The 15,071-nt window shown below is 39.1% G+C and overlaps 1 protein-coding gene across 3 annotated transcripts in view; it reads left to right on the forward strand.

Moving 5' to 3' along the window:
* The first annotated feature begins 2,976 nt into the window (after positions 1–2,976).
* The window catches only part of LOC132895376 (uncharacterized), a 72,183-nt gene continuing 60,088 nt past the window's right edge, over positions 2,977–15,071 (forward strand). The window contains exons 1-2 of one of the 3 annotated variants that reach the window (XM_060935919.1): positions 2,977–3,053; positions 4,151–5,103. In XM_060935919.1, coding sequence (XP_060791902.1) covers positions 4,279–4,905 — 627 coding nt within the window. In that variant the 5' untranslated portion in view covers positions 2,977–3,053; positions 4,151–4,278 and the 3' untranslated portion in view covers positions 4,906–5,103. Of the gene's footprint in view, positions 3,054–4,143; positions 5,104–15,071 lie in introns of those variants that run through there. The other 2 variants (XM_060935918.1, XM_060935920.1) reach the window with 2 other exon arrangements.

The following is a 15,071-nucleotide window of genomic DNA, read 5'->3' on the forward strand; positions in this document are numbered from 1 at the left end:
GGGGAAGTTTTTCAGTCCACTGATTATATCTTCTTCTGAATCACTCACTCTGTGTGATTTTCAAAAGTTTGTTTCCTGATAGAAAGTGGAGTGGAAGGAAAATGTGGCCTGTCTCTCAGATCACACCCTTGAACATTCTAAAGCTTGTCGCCAGAAAAATGTATAAAAAGTAAAGTGGTGTTAATTTAAGATTTTTTTTTTGCTATATTTGGCAACTCTTGAGATCATTAAGTTAATTTATTTTTTAAAAAAAGTGTCTAGCGACAAATCTAGCAACTTTTTTTTTTTAAATCAGATGTTAGGGTCCTGTACTCTATATGGCTCTCCAGCTCACATTAAAGCTGCTATTTATATATTTAGAGAGCAGGTTTACTCGACTCACTACCAGTGTGTAAAGCATAACTGGGTTGTGCTGCTGTTCACAATGATCAATTGCTGTTCATCATTGTTCCCAATGACCAGTCACTGACTACGTTTACATGCACATCCAAATCGAGCTGCTGTCGGTAATCGAGCTGAAGGTCCCAGCAGGGTGCCAGAGAAATCCAATCGTACATGCACACAATGAAATCGAGCTATTGTGTGAGGTGCATTGTGCACCCAAGCCACAGGTGGCGCTATATGCCCCATCGTGTTGGTACACTTCCGGTTGTTGTCATGAAGAAGAGCTATTCAAGAGTATAAACAAAGTTGGCAGCAGTGTTGCCAGATACTGCTGACGTTTTCCAGCCCAAAACGTTCAAATCCGCCAAAATGCACTTAAAACCGCCCAATCTGGCAACACTGGCAGTTCTGTGTTCACAAGTTCTGTGCTCAAGCTGTTAGGCTTGCTCTAACAGACTGTATGGCTACAAACTGTCCTGCACAGACCACTGTTTTGTAAGACAACTTATTTTGCACAATTGTATATTTTTCTAAAGTCCATTTTTGCTTACAATTTAACTTATGTCTTAATAAACACACAAAAAGTTCAATTGTTTTGTTTTTATTGACATTCTTCAGATGTTGGACATCTATATATATACACACACACACACACACACACACACACACACACACACACAAATACAGTGACTTGTTTATGTACACAATTCACAGCTATGCAACAGCTGTATAGATGTATTTGGTGATACAGTAAGTGAGCTAAATTTAAACAGTGCAAACAATGCCACAAAAAGAAAAGATTCATGCCGTTGTCATGCTGACCGAGGCTGTTGTGTTTCCCACTTGTGGTCTCGTCACTCGTCACTTCCGGAAGGGGCAGTGCTGAAGTAAGTAGCTCGAATACGTAGCTCAATAGGGTTTACATGCACTAAGTAGCTCGGCAGAAATCGCATAATCTAGGTCGTGTAGCTCGATTCCGAGAAATCAAGTTCGGTTCAATTTCAGCCGAATTAAGGTGTATACATGGCATTTTGAACTTTGATTTCAGTCGAGCAATGGCAGAAATTCGATTTTCTCTATGTGCATGTAAACGCACTGACTGTTCAGCATTGTTTGTCTACCAGCACATGTCTTTGTTCAAAATTTTAAACAGTTTGGTAATGTTAATGATAAATGTTTTAATTGGCAAATGACTGTGATTATTCTGTGAATATGCAAATTAGTCTGTGATGCCATCTGGTGACTTCTAGTGACTTTTTGAGCATACATTAGTTACTTTGTCCTGAAACGAGCTGGCAACAATATCAGGTGCACTGTATTCTGTGGGCAGAAACACTGGATGCATGGTGGAAAAATTCATGCCAGACATTCACACATTCATATCTGGGGCAATTTAGCATCTCCAGTCCACCTTTTTTTTCTGTTTCTGTGTTGTTTTTAATCTCTTACACTTGATGCTGAAAATAACTACCTCTTTTTTGCTTTCACTATTGAATGGCTTTGAAGGCAATGAAGGTCCTTCATGTGCCTTTATAATAACAGACTCAGCTTACTCGTAATGGCTCTTTTGAGTAACAGCTTCTTGAATAAGAGCCATTAACAGTGATGTTTGCACTTAAATACATTGCACACATTAAAGTGCATATTCTGGACCAATTTAATTTTTTTTTTTTTATATGAAAGTATGTCCCTTTACACACTCATCCAGAAGAGTAATTTTGCACAAAACCATCTGTCTACAGCAGAAAAAAATAAAATAACAAAACGCGTCTGGAAAAATCCCAAGGGAGTCTGGAGCCAGATTTGTGATGTCACCTGCGGAAGTGCCAGCAGCTAGGCTGCGCGAGCTTTGCACGGTTTAAGTGCACAGCCTGTGTAGACCAAGCGCTCCCATTTCTCTCTCATTGTCCGGTCTTTTGGAAAACGAAGAGTACTAATCCCATCAAAATTGGTGTTGCTACCCCCTCCTACGATACATCTATTAACCATTTTAATAATTACGCGATAAAGTTGAAGAAATTTGCAGAAAACCACCAGGTCGTTTTCTCATAAACAAACCAGCACTGACGTAGGATTCAGAGGGAGGCGTCCCGCAGATGACGTCACAAAAATCAATGTTTGCCGGGAAATTCAAATGCCAAGTTTTTTCAGAGGCGGACCAATTCGCCTCAAATGGCTTGATTTCAACTGAATTTTTCTGGTATTGCGCAAGGTAAAAAAAAATTGCAGAGAATGCAGAATGTTACAGATATTTGACCAAAGTTTAATATAAAATAGGAGAATTACATTGATCTTGCTCCTGAATTTACCCATTATATGCACTTTAATGTTTACATATAAAAGTCTGTATGATCTTTAGCCCATAATTGGCAGAAATGTTAGATGACCTTTTCAAGCAAATAGAGCAGAGAAACAAGGCTCAGCATCCCCTTTGTTTGTCCCTTTGAAATAAACAATAGAAATTAAAAAAAAAAAGGTTAGCACAGTGAGCCTTCGCCCAGTTTCTGTATATGTCAGTGTGACCAATCACTAGGCAGGAATGTGTCAAAGGAAACGCTCTGCTTCCTGAAAGTTGAGGTTCCTCCTATCCACAGAGCTCCAGACCTAACTGTTCCTGACTTTTCAGATGGTCTCTACATCCAGGAGATTGTTACAGAATGAACATTAAAGTAAGTTGAAATGTTCTTCTATAATAAATTTTTGAAAACATAGATTTTTGTATTTTATTGCAGTATTAATCAATATAATTCCACAGTGCTGTTGAATTCTGGATTCTGATTGGCTGCCCAGTGTTGACTAATTTTCTATAACAGCTGTTCTGAAAATAGTGCAGCTACTAATTGCAGGTTTATATTCATGCAATCATTCTAATATGTTATTGTTTCTACAATACTGACTTATGGGTAGAGTACGATTTTATTTAACAGTGTCAGTGATTGATTAACAATATATCGATTTGAAGCACAATAAGAGATTTGGGAGTTGAAAGAGTGCATCAACTAAGAAGAGCCAGGGTTTCTGTTACTAGTTGGCATGCAGTTAAAAAAAAAGATAATGACACACAGCTCTGTAATGCCTGGAATCCATGGAGAACAGCAAATTAATCAGAAGAAAGACTAAGCAGGTAGACCTAAATAGTGTGTGTGTGTGTGTGTGTGTGTGTGTGTGTGTGTGTGTACTCAGTAATCAGAAGTTCTCAGATTCTGCGGAGACACTAAAATAGTGCTTTATAAAAGACAGGTGCACTTGCAGGGTAAATAAGCTGCAGATAAAAGACTCATTCTGTGTGTCAAGTATCTAATTACAGTGATTAAGAGTGAGGATTTTTTCAGTTAAATTTAGCTTGTTTATAAATACATAAAAAGCTGCAAAAATATATTTGTTCAATTATAACCATTTCTTACTTAGATGTTCTAAATTTAGAGAATTTTAAAATGAAGTCATGTTTCAAGATGCAGAAAAACTTTTGATTAGCAGTGGATGCATGTCTGTCTTAATGCTGTTTGTAAATACAATATTTATATGTTTATATATATATATATATATATATATATATATATATATATATATTTGTGAACTTGTCTATCTATGACCTTTAATTAGCCTACCTCCTGCTGAAGAGATGTCCGCTAAGCTGACTAGTATGTACAGTGCTGTGTTTATGACATGAGAAGTAATCTACTGGAATGCTTTAATGGTTTTCCCTGCAATATACTGTATTTGCTTTCCTAATTATTCTGTTCTGATACTTTTTTTGAGGAACTAGGCTTTGCTTCAAGTCCTGGAGTCCACATCTGAAGCAGATACTGTGCTACGTATGACTGCTCCAGCCTCTCTAGAGAAATCAGTCTGCACCGATGTGTCTTCTGTAGTATATCTGTAGTGGAAACAGCCATGTCAACTGAAACAGTCACTGAAATGACTGCTCTGCAGTTTCCCACACAGCCTGTGGAAAGATTTGATGGGCTGATACTTCAGCACGTAGAACACATACCATCTGCCAAGGGTCCACATTTTGACAGTTGTAAGACATCAGCTGTTTCCCAGGCTTGCTGGGAAGTAAATGTGGCCTTGATGTTTGTGGCTCTCGCTGGGTTCCTCATCTTGGTTCTGTTTTATTGTGTCCTCCTCTTGCGGCACAAACTACGTTTGGCTCAGGCAGGAAATGCTTTAGAGTACTTTAGCTTCTACCACATGGCAAACTACAGCCTGAAACAACTACATGAATCCCCAGGTTTGCCTTCAGTGAATACCATTTCCCCTGTGGAGGTGTCTCCTTGTTCTCCACCTCCAACTGTAGTTCCAAATCATCTGGCCATCTCTCCACTCCTCCCTCCACCACCTCCATTTTCATCTCGACCACCCTCCATTGTGCCTCTGCCACACCCCATCATCTACACTACCCCACCCAGCCCCCAGTCTGATGCAGAGGTATATTCCCGTATAGGCACACTGCAGCCCTCCAGGCACTCAAGCGTGAGTCAGACACAGGTGGTTGTCTTTGAACACTCATCCCTGTGACCCTACAGAGAAGAACTCTGTTCTCTGTCTCTTCCAACACAGCATTTACTAAGAGACTGCCTTTCACAGTCTAGTGATTCTGGCAACTTTTATGTCAATGTTTTGTTTTTCCTTGGGAAACTTGCATCCTCAGATGTAGCCTGTGGTACTACTATGTTTCATCCATCTTCACATGGACAAAACAATATGTTGAGGCTATTTTGACTGTTGTTTATAGTATTATTTTCACTCTAAATGTATTTGCTTCTTTAGATTTGCACTAAAACCATGAAGGTTGTAACAGATAAATGAAGCTTATAGCCTCCAATTTAGCACTGCACAAATTATAAGCCTTAGTATCATCACACACTCACCTCAAATAGTCCTGAGACATACAATAATTTGTATATAATATGTAAAATTATCTCATAATATGGATGATACACTGCCTGGCAAAAAAAAGTCACCCTTTGGATTTAAATAAGTAAATACATAAGAGCCTTTGATTGGATCATTACTGCAGTGATTAATGTGTTTCAGCTGGCAACAAATCTTTTAATCCTAACTGATGCAGTGAGTAGCTTCTCATTTCTTAAACAAATATGTCAGAAGACATAACCCATGCTCATAGAAAAGATGTTACTGTGTTTCAGAAGGGTCAAATTATTGGCCTGTATCAAGCAAAGAAAACAACTAAGGAAATTACTGAAATTACTGGAATTGGGTTAAGAAGTGTCCAATGCATTATTAAAACCTGGAAGGATAGCAGTGAACTGTCAACTTTGTGGAAAAATGTGGTTGGAAAAAGATCATGACTGACCAAGATTAGAGATCACATAAATGCTTGGTGAAGTCAAATAATAATAATAATAATAATAATAATAATAATAATAATAATAATAAAATAGATAATACAACTCATAGCCATGTTTAATAGTGAAATTAAGAGCATTTCCACACTCACGATGTGATGAGAACTCACAGGATTGGTACTAAACAGCTGTGTGACTATAGGAAAACCATTGTTAGTGAGGCTAATCAGAAGAAAAGGCTTCAGTTTGGTAGAGAGCATAAAGATTGGACTCTGGAGCAATGGAAAAAGGTCATGGAGTTTGATAAGTCCAGATTTACCCTATTCCTGAGTGATGAGTGTGTTAGGATAGGAAGGGAAGCACATGAAGCGATGCATCCATCATGCATAGTGACCACTGTATAAGTCTCTGGAGGCAGTGTTATGATCTGTGGTTGCTTCAGTTGGTCAAGTTGAGGCTCAGCAATGTTATGGAGCAATAAAATGAAGTCAGCTGATGACCTGAATGTACTGAATGACCAAGTTATAACATCAATGGATTTTTTTTTCTTCCCTGATGGCATGGGCATAAAATTAGGGGTCAGATTGTGAAAGAGTGGTTCAGGAAAGATGAGGAATCATTTTCATACACGAATTGGCCATGACAGAGTCCTGACCTTAGCCCCATTGAGAATCTTTGGGATGTGCTGGAGAAGACTTTATGCAGTGGTTCGACTCTCCCATCCTCAACACAAAATCGTGATGAAAAATTAACACAGCTCTGGACTGAAATAAATGTTGTGACATTGCATAAGTTTATCAAAACAATGTTACAGTGAATGCATGCTGTAATCAAAACTAAAGGTGGTCCAACCAAATATTAAAGTGCACAATTTATTATTATTATTATTATTATTATTATTATTATTATTATTATTATTATTATTTTAACAAGGCAGTGAATTATCTGATAATGCAGTTAATTTTGTGTTTTCCATGAAAAGTCACACTTTTATTTACCACCATAAGTTGTAAAATAAATAGAAAATATAGTCAAGCCATTTTCTGGCCATTTTGAGCATTTAATCGACTCCACAAATGTTATGCTCCAGAAACTCAATCTGCTCAAAGGAAGGTCAGTTTTATAGCTTCTCTAAAGAGCTAAACTGTTTTCAGCTGTGCTAACATGATTGTACAAGGGTTTTCTAATCATCCATTAGCCTTCTGAGGCAATGAGCAAACACATTGTACCATTAGAACACTGGAGTGATAGTTGCTGGAAATGGGCCTCTATACACCTATGTAGATATTGCACCAAAAACCAGACATTTACAAGGCTACATCCACACGACAACGGCAACGAGATGTTATTTAAAAATATATCGCGTCCAAATGGGCAACAATCAGTAAAATATCAGGTCCATATGGCAATGCAACGCTTGCTGAAAACGATGCAATACACATGCCACACCTCTAGGGGTGCTGTAAGACGGTCCCTTCGGAGACACCAGAACAATAGAAGAAGTAAGGACACATGTGCATAAACTATTATGCGTGAGACTTCATATTAGCCACAAAGTCAGGAAAATCTGTTTGTAAAATTACATTATAATGACCAAATACAATGAAAAGTATTTTTCCAGTCTCACCTGTGAAAGGTAATCCCATGTGATCTCGTTTGGACGGCAAACCTGTTGGTACAGTTAAACGCAGCTAATCTTTATTCTCCGCTTTGACCTCTCCAAAATGGCGGCGAGGATGACGTATGATTCTACGCGGAAGGCAGCGTCTTTAATGGTCCGGAATAAATTGAATGATACACGTTGATGGATTAATTTGTTGTTTCTCACCTGTGAAAGGTAATCCCATATGATCTCGTTTGGACGGTAAACCTGTTGGTACAGTTAAACGCAGCACATGAATCTTTATTCTCCGCTTTGACCTATCCAATATGGCGACGAGGATGACGTATGATTCTATGCGGAAGGCGGCGTCTTTAATGGTCCAGAATAAATTGAATGATACACATTGATGGATTAATTTCTTCTACTCCCTTTTTGAGGAATGTATTGTAGGACTTAAACCCACATCTGAAGAGGTGAGATCGCTCCTTTTTTTCCCCCTATTTTTGCTGGCGGGATTGACTCTGCCCTAAGGGCAGAGTCTCTCTCTCTCTCACTTTGCACCATTACACAATAAATATTCACAGTGAAAATATTTTGTAAGCGCGTTTCATGAACCAAGTTATAGGATTTGTTGACAACTCGCATCGAGTTCGTTACACTTCTACCCGGCGTGAAGCACTCACAGTCATGTGGTTGTGACGTCATCTTAAACAAATCCGTTCTACTCATCCAGATGACTTCACAACGGCAACGTTGCCAGATCTTTCCACTCTGGAACCCGTTCTCAAAAAGATTGCGTTTTGGGCACCCAAAACGCCGGTGCCGTGTGGACGCCAGGCCTAAACGATAAGCAATTGTATCGGAGTCACCTGAATCCGTTGCCGTGTGGACAGGGCCTTAGTAGAATTTAGCTAGAATAGTCATTTACCACATTAGCAATGTATAGAGTGTATTTCTGATTAGTTTAAAGTGATCTTCATTGAAAAGAACAGTGCTTTTCTTTCAAAAATAAGGAAATTTCAAAGTGATCCTAAACTTTTTAACGGTAGTGTGTGTATATATATATATATATATATATATATATATATATATATATATATATATATATAATTCTTGTAGTTAATATAAAAAATACAGCTTATAATGTTTTAACAATAGTATAAAAAGTATAAAATGCTGTCCTGAAGATTTTGACATACTGTAAAACAAACTTACTCTTACAAAGAGCTGACACTGGAGACTCCTTCCATAAATGTTAAATAAAAATCTCTATAACGAACTTCCCCATCTCAATGATTATACATTTTTTGTTAAATAACACTTTTTTAATCTGTTTATTTTTAGTCTTAGATTATGTAGAGCCTTACAATCCCTATGTGCATGAGCTGTTACTATAGAAATGATAAAGTGCATCAGATGTCAGAGCAGAACTGCTACCATCTTCAGGGTGAAATTGTGCATGGTTTTGCTATTCCTTTAAAATATAACAAGTTGTAGTCAGAGATGTGCTATACATACTGCTGTTTGTTCTATGTGATATTAGGTTGCTAGGACCAGTGGCCATGACTTTGTTTTTGCACCAACATGTTCCTAGTATTTCCTTTGTAAAACTGGCTTTCCTTCATAGGGTGGGATTTCCTGGACAGCTTTTCCACTGCATTCTTTTTCACTTCCTCTGTTCTGTCTTAAAGGAGAAGTTCAGCCAATATCCCATACCATATTAAATATTTTTAGATTTTAGGCCACACCACCTATGTGAGTCTGATGTTGGAGTGCTGTGAGGAAGAAAAATGGAGCTACAACTCTTAATTTACACTACCGTTCAAAAGTTCGGGGTCACTTTGAAATTTCCTTATTTTTGAAAGAAAAGCACTGTTCTTTTCAATGGAGATCACTTTAAACTAATCAGAAATACACTCTATACATTGCTAATGTGGTAAATGACTATTCTAGCTAAATTCTACTAAATGTCTGGTTTTTGGCAATATCTACATACCGGTAGGTGTATAGAGGCCCATTTCCAGCAACTATCACTCCAGTGTTCTAATGGTACAATGTGTTTGCTCATTGCCTCAGAAGGCTAATGGATGATTAGAAAACCCTTGTACAATCATGTTAGCACAGCTGAAAACAGTTTAGCTCTTTAGAGAAGCTATAAAACTGACCTTCCTTTGAGCAGATTGAGTTTCTGGAGCATAACATTTGTGGGGTTGATTAAATGCTCAAAATGGCCAGAAAAATGTCTTGACTATATTTTCTATTCATTTTACAGCTTATGGTGGTAAATAAAAGTGTGACTTTTCATGGAAAACACAAAATTGTCTGGGTGACCCCAAACTTTTGAACGGTAGTGTATGTTTATAGATGTATGATGTACCACATCAAAATCCATATCAGCAAGTCTAATTTGATAAAAAAAAAACCAACAAAAAACAACTTAACATTGATTACCACATGACACAGCAATTTGCCAGTAATTACAATTTATTCTCATCTCATCTCATCTCATTATCTCTAGCCGCTTTATCCTTCTACAGGGTCACAGGCAAGCTGGAGCCTATCCCAGCTGACTACGGGCGAAAGGCGGGGTACACCCTGAACAAGTCGCCAGGTCATCACAGGGCTATTACAATTTATTATTTATTTTAAAAATACATATCATAACTTTTATCCATTGATAGTTTAATTTAATCATGAAACTAGTTCCTAATTCCACTTGTTGGATCCTTGCTTCTATTTACTATTGAAAGATCAGAAAGGTGAGAAAATGTGGCAATCCTAAAGAAATAAACATTTACGTATTGCTTCTTTGTTTATCGTCTATGTGATTTTATATCTAGTTTTTTTCATGAAAATAACAGCAGAAAGAATAATAGTTCCAGCACCTCATCAATGTAATGCAGCTTCAATACCCCACACTGGGACATTTTTATTAAGATAAAGCTTGTTGTCGTTTTGAATTCAAATAAAAAAAGTTAAATGTATCAACAAAAGAAGTAAAAAAAAAAAACAATGTGGTTAGGCTTAGGTTAGGGTAAGAGTTGGGGTTAGGCATTTAATTGTGATGGTTAAGGTTAGGGTGAGGGGCTAGGGGATGCATTGTCAATGAGTGTCCCCACAAAGATAGAAGTGTGTGTGTGTGCGCACACGCACATGTTTTTATATACTACTGAGGACCAAATATCCCCACAAGGTGAGTAAAATCTGACAATTGTGACCTTGTGGGGACATCTGAACAGTCCCTACAAGGAAATTGTTTTTGTTGTTGTTTAACAAAAAACAAACAAAAATATTCCTTTTCATTACTGAGCTTAAGTTTAGGGTTAGGTTTAGGTGGAGGTACAACATTATTTAACTGCATTAATAACTATGTCAGTGGAAGGTCCTCATAAGGATAGTGAGACAAATGTGTGTGTGCGTGTGTGTGTGTGTGTGTGTGTGTGTGTGTGTGTGTGTGTGTGTGTGTGTGTGTGTGAGAGGTTGTGTTTGTGTGTGTGATATTTTGTTGATGTCTCTAGCATTTTGTTAATGTCTGTGATATCGCATTTGTGTTGTTTTTTAAGAAACATTTTTGAAATGTTTCTTTTCATAGCCAGTGAATAGAGGCTTTGCACCATCACATGACCCCCATACCAATGGTAACTATGCCACCATGACAGGGGGTATGCTTTCCCATAATGACTGGGTCCCATTTGTGTGCACAACATGCTCCGAAGAATCCCCTAATGTAAATGCACTTTTTAAGTCTTGGTGAAGGTTACGCGATGCAGAGCTGCTATGTTGACGCTCATGATCACTTCACTGGATAACAATGAACACCTTGCTGCAGTTCTAAAATTAATTTTTTTTGTAATTCTTACCTTTGTGTAAATGAAGTGAACATACCATAGGCTTTTTGATCTCTCAGCTCAACACCGAGTCCTGCCAAGTGGCTACTATTTTTCCCTTCTATGTTTAGAAATCTCTCTAGTTTTTCCCCCTGATGATGAATTCCATCAATTATCTGTAACTGCTTATCCTGTGCAGGGTCATGGGCAAGCTGGAGCTTATCCCAGCTGACTATGGGTGAGAGGCAGGGAACACCCTGGATAAGTCACCAAATCATCTCAGGGCTGACACATGGCGACAACACTCACATTCACACCTATGGTCAATTTAGAGCCACCAATAAGCCTAACCTGCATGTCTTTGAACTGTGGGGGAAACTGGAGCACCTGGAGGAAACCCACGCAGACATGGGGAGAACATGCAAACTCTACACAGAAAGGTCCCTGTTGGCCACTGGGCTCAAACCCATAACCTTCTTGCTGTGAGGTGACAGTGCTAACCACTACACCACCGTGTGGCCCCTGATGATGAATTACTTTTGGTAAATTAAAAAAATCTGATGTCTTTGTTTTGTTCAAAATGATTTGCTCATCCAAAAACACAGCAAGACCTTCCCATACTGATCAATAACAACTAACTCATCTGAATGAAGCACTACAAGCATGCCTCCTGTCATGGCAGTGTAGTTACCGTTGCTATGGGGGTCGCGTGACAGTGCAAAGCCTCTATGGGGTAGGTATCCCAATAAAGTTCACTTTTGGGCTAAAGAGCGAGTTTTAAGACACTGTTAAGCAAAGAACGTTGTCTCTGTACATGGTTTTCCCAAACTCACTTAACAGCAACTTTGCTAAGAGCTTCTTTGTAGTGCGTGTCCTCAATATAGGCATGAGTAGTTGCTAAAGGCAGTAGTAGTTGCTAAATCCAGTTGATGAGGTCACATGGCATTCGTTTTTGACCAAAAAACAATGAAATACAGTTTAAAGTGCTTAAAATGTGTTATAAAGTATTGTCATTTAGCATTACATATATAATGTGGTCATTAATAATTGAAACTATTTTACATTTTTGGGCAATAACATTTTTTTATTCCAAGCATGTTATCCCAATGCTGAGTTGGCAATGTTCTCCCTTATATATATATATATATATATATATGGGCGGCACGGTGGTGTAGTGGTTAGCGCTGTCGCCTCACAGCAAGAAGGTTCTGGGTTCGAGCCCCGGGGCCGGCGAGGGCCTTTCTGTGCGGAGTTTGCATGTTCTCCCCGTGTCCGCGTGGGTTTCCTCCGGGTGCTCCGGTTTCCCCCACAGTCCAAAGACATGCAGGTTAGGTTAACTGGTGACTCTAAATTGACCGTGAGTGTGAATGGTTGTCTGTGTCTATGTGTCAGCCCTGTGATGACCTGGCGACTTGTCCAGGGTGTACCCCGCCTTTCGCCCGTAGTCAGCTGGGATAGGCTCCAGCTTGCCTGCGACCCTGTAGAAGGATAAAGCGGCTAGAGATAATGAGATGAGAATGATATATATATATATATATACACACACACACAATGTTGCAATATTACAGGTGCAGCAGTTTGTGTCATTTCTGGCATTATGACACTGAATTAGATAATCACTTGCCTAATGGAGTTACAGTAAATTTGATTAAAATGTGGCAATATCAATGTGACATTACGATATTCATATGTAATTCTACAACAGATTGAAATATATTCAGTTTTGTGTATATTTATCTCATCTCATCTCATTATCTCTAGCCGCTTTATCCTTCTACAGGGTCGCAGGCAAGCTGGAGCCTATCCCAGCTGACTACGGGCGAAAGGCGGGGTACACCCTGGACAAGTCGCCAGGTCATCACAGGGCTGACACATAGACACAGACAACCATTCACACTCACATTCACACCTACGGTCAATTTAGAGTCACCAGTTAACCTAACCTGCATGTCTTTGGACTGTGGGGGAAACCGGAGCACCCGGAGGAAACCCACGCGGACACGGGGAGAACATGCAAACTCCGCACAGAAAGGCCCTCACCAGCCACGGGGCTCGAACCCGGACCTTCTTGCTGTGAGGCGACAGCGCTAACCACTACACCACCGTGCCGCCCCGTGTATATTTATTTAATAATTAAATCAATTGCAATGTATAAGAAAAATTATTTAACACTGGCAGCATATTCAACGCCAGTTTCCGCCCACTGATTGTGAGAGTTCCTCGGAGGCGCATGCACATTCTATGTATTTAGCTGTGAGTGAGACATTCTTTGTTGTGAAAGAGTGATCCAGGTCCATTGTAAGTTAAGAGCGAACTAAAGGACTACTTTGGCTATGACACTGTTCAAGAAAACCATGTTGGCTGAACGATGGATCTTAAGAGGTAGTTCAAGATGCTCTTAGCCTTAGGGCCTCTGCATGCTCTTGCGACAAGGCTTTCGCAGATAGCTTTTCGCAGACAGTTGTAATTTATCGTTGAGCGGGGAGTAATAAGCGTGCGCGATGTTATTCACCGCCACAACGCAAGGGGGTGCGAAGTCGCAAAATCGCTAGGAGTAGTTGGTGGGTGTGGTTAGTGGAGTGTTTATCCTCCGGTTACTTATAATGACTAGAACTGGAGTCGTATAGATGTACGTACTTCCTCGATCAACTGCTCTTCGTGCTGCTCCATCTTCGCTCGTGTTTTTAAAAATGGCGGTAGTGAAAACAAACCAAACCAGGAAAGTAGGGAAGCGGAAGTGTGTGTACAGCGGATGTAGAGTGGACCAATCAGAGCCCTCTTGTCTGCGACGCTGTCTGCGAGGTTTCTGCGGTGGTCACAATTTTTGGGAGGTGCACGCAGAGCGTCTGCGAAGGGGGGGGGCTATGCAGATGCCATCTGCGACGCCATCTGCAAGGACTGCGTTGTCAGCATAAATTGGCCTTTAAGAGGCTTTTGGGAAACCCACCTCAGTAGCTGTTTAATCCTCAAGGCTTTTATACCTTTTCTACAATAATACAGATCTATTGATGTTCTTTCTTTTTCTGTTTTTAATAAATCCTCACCATGCATGGGCCTTTCAGTCTGGCTAGGAGACAGCAAGCCTTCATCTTGCAAAACCTTTCAGTAAATCATCAAATACTGGCATGAGTTTAGTCATATTTTTGATGTGAAGGTGCGGGAAAATGTACACAGCTCTTTGATTAGATCAGGTTTTTGCAGATCTGTGAGCTCATCACCTACTCCCAAAGCAAAATGCTTTATAATGGAGCAATCTGTCTGCCTAAAAAAAAAAACAGGTATCAACCAGATGAGAAACATTCCAACTGATGTTTTCTCCTCAATAATACAGAAATTAATTTTGCATGGAAAGACTGTGGCTCTTTCCCAGTATGAAGAATGTGAACTTTCGGCTTGTGTTCCTTTTTAAGAACACAAGAACACTCCCAAAGGACATAATAATAAAGAGCAAATCTGTAATATGCCTTCTTAATGTGTTTGAGATCATCAAACAGTAAACAGTAAATTAAAACACAGCAAATCATCCTATTTTACAACTGTAGATATCCATCTCATGCCACGACAATCCATCATTAAGACATAAAGTGTCTTTTAATTAATAAAAATGAAGAAAAAACACAGGTGTGTCCAAATTTTTGACTGATACTGTACTTAATACATTTTGATGTTTTTACATTTTTGAGAAATAAAAGATGTGGTGAATGCTAGTTGATATGCCATAATGTGTGCAAACAGAACTTCTATAACCAATGCTTTGATCCGAGAGCTTCCCCTGTCTGTGGTCTAAAATATCACATTTGCTTGGGTCACTGCAGAAAGCAGCAGTTTGTTTTCTGAGTTAGGTGTTTTTGTGTATTTGAATGCAGTCAGATAAGCACCAGCACTACACTTTTGAGAGAAAATTCAATATGCCACTTTAATTCCTGTGACGTATTGTTTGACAAA

The sequence above is a fragment of the Neoarius graeffei genome, chromosome 12 (genome assembly GCF_027579695.1).
Source record: "Neoarius graeffei isolate fNeoGra1 chromosome 12, fNeoGra1.pri, whole genome shotgun sequence".
Taxonomy (NCBI): domain Eukaryota; kingdom Metazoa; phylum Chordata; class Actinopteri; order Siluriformes; family Ariidae; genus Neoarius; species Neoarius graeffei.